Below are 5,737 nucleotides of genomic sequence, written 5' to 3'. Positions count from 1 at the left end.
GTCTGTTTGAACAGACTTGTTTCTTCCCTCTGTGCTTATTCACACACGTCCTGACAGCGTGACGTTTCCCCCGTCGAACGGGAGGGGGCGTATCTTATGAAACATTAAACTTCATACTATACTAGCAGTATGTACAGATTAGGCTCAAATGCAGTATGCAAACAAATTTCAGATCTGCAAGGAAATGCAAAATGTCGTACTGAAAATCAACAGTCAGACAAGCGTCCCTCACGTATTGTTTCCTACAATGCAAAGCGCCAGGTCAGGGAATGAAATGACGGACAGCAACAGAGGAAATATTCCCAATCCGACCAAACCACTGAGAGACACCACCAATGATCTTTGTTGATTCTCAAAATCATAAAAATCTAAATGAATCACGTGTCAGCCTTTTTCAGACTGTAAGGATGCTACACTGAAGCTGTGTTTGTGATCAGCGTGGCTTTTATTTACTTCCTCATTCCAAAGTAAACTGCAAAATAACCACCGACTGGCTGTCTCTCTACTCTCCGCAGTATGCAGAACATAACACATGCTCAACCTGAATTCATGCTGACATCAAGGAGCAAAAGTCAGTGGAAAGGCAGTTTGAATGCACATGCAGTTTAGCCAGAAAAGCTAAGGGACATTTTTAGGCGTTTTATGCACGTGCACGCATGTTTTTAAGTGTCCTGTGATCAGATCAGATAACCCATGTAGGTCACTGCCCAGAAGTGGAACAACACAGCGCTTCAACAACAGCTTGGTGCCGGAGATGAATAATCATTTTGTTCTACTCTGAAGCAACTCAACTTGTTCTGGAGAGTCAGCTCAGAATCTTATATCATTGACCATTAAGGTTTCACAGCTCATTGCATTTCAATTTCAGTGAGACAAGTGATGTCTCACAGAAATATCCTGTTTCCAACAGACACTCGGTGCATTATTTGGAAAAGAAACAGTCAATGGACAGCAGCTTGCAGAACGCCACCATTTACAAGGCAAATAAACAAATGAAGAATATCAACCCTGGAGCACCCACCCAAACAAAATAGCACTTCCAAAAGGAAGAGGCTACAGGACAGTGTTTACAAAATGCTCATTAAGGAAGTTGTGAGATAACACGCTCATGTGCATCACAAAGTTGAAGGCAGGCACACAAACACACACACCAGCAAAGAGACCATAAGCACTGAGCAATGCAGAGCACACCATATCATAGATAAGGGACTGAAAGGAGAGAGCAGAGCACAGAGGGAGACCGACAAACCGAGGGACACAACAGAGATGACTCGGATGGACAAAGCCAAGCCTCGGCCACCCTGTCACCGGAACTGCAGCCATATCGCAGAGGACATCAACATTTGTGCATGAGAATAAATGCTGTGAGATCGGTAAGACAGCAACACGAAGCTCCAGGAGAGGGCTCACATCTGTCCGTAAAGGGTCAACTATACTATTGTCTCCTGACAGGGCCCCAGAACTTTCTTACCCTGCAGAGAAACAACTTTTGGATTGACTTTTGGATTTAGAGATCACAATCATTTTATCTGCTGTGCTGGTTGGACCACATAATCTTCGAGGGACGCAAAATACAAAGCTGCAGGTTGTTTTTTTCTCATGGCGAGCATTTGTGTCTCTCAACTGGGAATCATCTGCAGCTCTCAGACTTTGCTCCTGCTGTATTCTGCTCTGCTGCTCCACGGGCCTCTCTGTGGACAAAGTAGCCCGATTTCCAACACCCACCAGAGGCATCGTGCCGCTCCGGGGCTTGGAGACGGGCATGGGGGGGTCGTGGATCCATCACTGCTGGAGCAGGACAGCAGCGTGGACATGCAGAGCCTGCTGGAGAGCCTGAAGGATCAGTTCCTGAGGACGTTCAACCTGTCTGGTGTCGGTCCCCCTCCTTTACCACCTGGAAGCACCCGAGAAGATCCACCTGAGTACATGATGGAGCTGTATAACCGTTTTGCTAACGACCACACTGCAATGCCCACTGCCAACATCATCCGCAGCTTTAAGAACGAAGGTAGCAATTTTTAAATCTTGTGCATTGACACCAACAAGACTTTCTTTTTCTTGTTGTTGCTCCATTCTTTCTGGAACAGTTTCCATGCAACTGCTGACTTAAATTAAATTTGTACTTTCCTGTGTCACAGGTGAAACTTAAAAAAAAAAAAAAACGTTTTTTTTTTTTTTAATTTTATTGACTGTACCTTCAAGCATTTAATCTCATTCAATCCCAGTTTTAATTATGACTCGGTTTCCTCTACTTGTCATTGTAAGTTTATACTTCAATCAAGATTATGTTCCCTCCTGTGGCTCTGAATTAGCTCAGTTAGTAGAGCAGCCGCCCCGTGTTCAGGGACTGCAGTCCTGTTAGCCTGTCTCTGTGTGGTACGGGTCATCCTGTCTCTTTGTCGCTGTCCTATCTTTTAAAGGCAATAAATAAATCCTAAAAAGAGATATGTGGAAATGTACAGCTTGATGTAAAGGTCGGATAATAGTTACAGGTTTCCCATGGTTGAAAGGGCAGATATAAATATGGGTACGATAGGATTGAATTAAACTGAAAAACTCTTTAAAAGTCGACAAACGTTTGACCCTGTTTTTCTCTTCTCTAGATTCGTCTCCCAGCACGGTGGGCGTTGGAGGCGTCCGCTGTCACCCGCTCCTCTTCAACGTGTCAGTCCCCCATCATGAACGCATCACTGCGGCTGAGCTACGCCTCTACACCCTTGTGCAGACTGACCGCCATCTCTACGCCGGGGTCGACCGCAAGGTCACTATTTACGAAGTGGCGTCCCGTGACGCACATGACAACGTTACTGATGAGAACCCTGTGAGGGGCGACGCTTTCAGAGGGGGCGGAGAACGGATTGAGTTGGTGGAGTTGGCTTCACGGCAGGTCTTTGGCACGGATAACGGCTGGGAGGGGTTTGACATCACTGCTGCTGTTCAGCGGTGGCGCAAATCTGACCATGGAACCACGCACCGGTTGGAGGTGCAAATTGCCAGCATTGCCACGGATGATAATGAAGGTCTGACGGAGGACAAGAAAGAAAAGAATCCACCCGAAGGAGACATGAAGATTGACACCAGCCCGGATGAAAAGCACAAACCTCTTCTTATTGTTTTCTCTGACGATCAGAGCAGCGATCACCGTGATGACAAGCGCGAGCTGAATGAGATGATTGACCACGAAACCTCTAACATGGTTCTAGAGAATGACTTGGGGATGGGCCCGAATGACCTGTGGGGGGAGTTGGGGCGGGACAAGGACAACGGCGATGAAGAAAGTGAGCCTGATGAAGAAGACCTCATCCAAATGCGCTCCAATCTTATCTACGACACCGCGTCCCGCATTCGCCGGAATGCAAAGGGAAACCACTGCAAGAAGCAATCTTTGTACGTCGAGTTCAAGGATATCGGATGGGACAGTTGGATCTTGGCGCCCACCGGTTATGACGCCTTCGAGTGCAGTGGCATCTGTTCCTTCCCACTTACTAAGCATGTGACACCCACCAAGCACGCCATTGTTCAGACACTGATTAATATTAACAGTCCACAGAAGGCGTCACGGGCGTGTTGTGTTCCCACCAAGCTGGACCCCATCTCAATGCTGTACCTGGACGACACAGGTGTGGTCACCTACAAGTACAAGTTTGAAGGCATGGTGGTGGCTGAGTGTGGCTGCAGATAGTCAAAGCTTTAAGAAAAGTGGAACTCTTTGTTAAGAGGAACGAAAACTGAACTTTCAAAGACCTGGAAAGAGGACATTAAAAACTGTCTTCAGGTTGTAACAGTAAAGGGATGCTAGTTGGGATCCCTGTGAGGGGTCCTCGGGGTCCGATTGGAAGTACACAAATAAATGTTTCAGCAGCAGAGTACTGCTTCTTTAATGGCCATTGCCACAAATATCAGTCACCATCATTCTGGCAGAGGAGAGACTGTTGACGCCAAGGTATGTCCTCATACCTTCAAGGATAATAAAGCACAAGACTTCCCAAAGGACCTAACCACGCACATCCTACAGAATGTGCAGCCTGGTGGGAACCAGTGGGCGAGCTGTCCCTCCCCCCCCCCCCCCCCCCCCCCCCCCGACATCTGTCTTCCTCCCATTTATCTCTGACCTCCTCCTCTTGATGCAAACATTAATCAGCACTGCATGTGTCCTGGCGCAGTGACATGACCTCTCTGAGGCAACCTGACAAGACATGAACTCTCCTGCAGCCTCCTGATACGTAGGCGCTGTCTTCGGGGTCCTGGTGGCTGGGTTATCAATCCAACCTCTGTTTCCCACTTCACATGCCTCTTTTCCACTCCCCCGAGCTACAGTGATAGCAAGGTGTGGCGGGCTGAGAAACATGTACGCCACCGCCCAGGCTTAGCCTACTGGGTGCTTTTGTGGGGTGTTGCGGTGGACAGGACACGGGGTGCAGGAAATAACACCCTAACATATCTCCAGCTCCTCCGTTGAGTCATTCATCCCTTTATGCTAAAGATTGCCTTTATGGACAGTTCATATCTGAAGAGCGCTAAGTGGGACCCTTCTGTTGATACACAGGGAAATACAGATACTTGTGTTTAGAGCCTATTGATACCTCTGCTGCTTGTGTCAAATAAAAGACTATTTATTGTTCTAATTTATTATTTTTTTTAAGTAAATGTGCAAGTTATTCAGTGTGGAGCCGCTTTGAAGCAAATGCATTTTGTTGGGAAGAGAAATGTTAATTTTCAAATCAATAATCGTTAATTAATCTTAACAAGAAAAATCCAGTCGGTAAAATAATTATCACCCAATGCATCTTTGTCTGCCAACTTTCCATTCGATGATTGGACAAGGCATCGTTGGTGTTCAGATCATTTAGTGGGACAGTATCAGCTCACAGGTCATAGGTCATTCATGACAACACAAACAAAGACCCATGGGAAAGTGAGAGGAAGGCCTACTAATGAACAAAATGGATGGCCTGCTGCACACGCTGACAGCCAGCAGACGCAGACAGCCATGATTGAAAACCTGTTTGGGAAGAGAAAATGTGACGGAAAACCAAACAAAGATTTCGACTCCATGATCTGTGTCTGTTCTCACAAATGTACCATGAATGTTGTGGATGCTGTTGTTGTTCCTGTACCAACGCACACTAAAGATGTAAATAAAGGAAACAGATACAGAATTCACCCTCTGAACTGTGTTACTTGGTGAGAAGGTCGTCGCCACCTTTTTTTTATGCATGACCTTGATAAAGATGAGTTCATCCTTCGGGTGAAGACTTGGGGTGGTTTTGCATTAGAGGCTCGGCCTGGATCTGAGCATGCTCCAAGTCATGTGATCAGTGTAAACACAACCGCACCATCCTCTGACCGTACTGGGTACTGTGCCTGAGGTGGGCTTAGGCACTTGTGTATGTGTAAGACTCTTACATTCTTTCTCGTTTACCTTTTTCTGTTGAGCAGCGCAGTTGTCTCTAATTTCTGATTATTTTTTGGAGTATTGATTGCACATCAAAAATCTGTCAGGCTGTCATCAATGGCAGCGTTTTCATCAAGTGCTCTTTTTTTTCCCCACTAATTCTAAGAAATTAATCTTCATAAATAGCCGAGTGCATGAGCGTATTTTACATTCAGTGAAGTGGACTGCTCCTAAAACGGCTCCTGTTGTTGTAGGAAGTCTCAGAAATCAGTTCTTAAGAACGGAACGATGTTACTGACGTGACCAGCAGGTGTTTTAATGTGACACAAAGAGAGACACATC

At 46.2% G+C, this 5,737-nt stretch overlaps 1 protein-coding gene across 1 annotated transcript; it reads left to right on the top strand.

The window, feature by feature from the left end:
- Nucleotides 1-1,589: 1,589 nt before the first annotated feature.
- bmp10 (bone morphogenetic protein 10) lies at nt 1,590-3,682 on the top strand (the record flags this gene model as incomplete). The annotated part of the gene is made up of 2 exons (XM_079356187.1): nt 1,590-2,008; nt 2,604-3,682. The coding sequence occupies exons 1-2, from the start codon at nt 1,600-1,602 to the stop codon at nt 3,680-3,682; spliced, it is 1,488 nt and encodes a 495-aa protein (XP_079212313.1). The 5' UTR covers nt 1,590-1,599.
- Nucleotides 3,683-5,737: the final 2,055 nt, after the last annotated feature.

This window comes from Symphodus melops (assembly GCF_947650265.1).
Source record: "Symphodus melops genome assembly, chromosome: 1".
In the NCBI taxonomy this organism is placed as follows: Eukaryota; Metazoa; Chordata; class Actinopteri; order Labriformes; family Labridae; genus Symphodus; species Symphodus melops.
The sequence above is the reverse complement of the archived record's forward strand: the minus strand, read 5'-3'. Positions and strand labels throughout refer to the sequence as shown.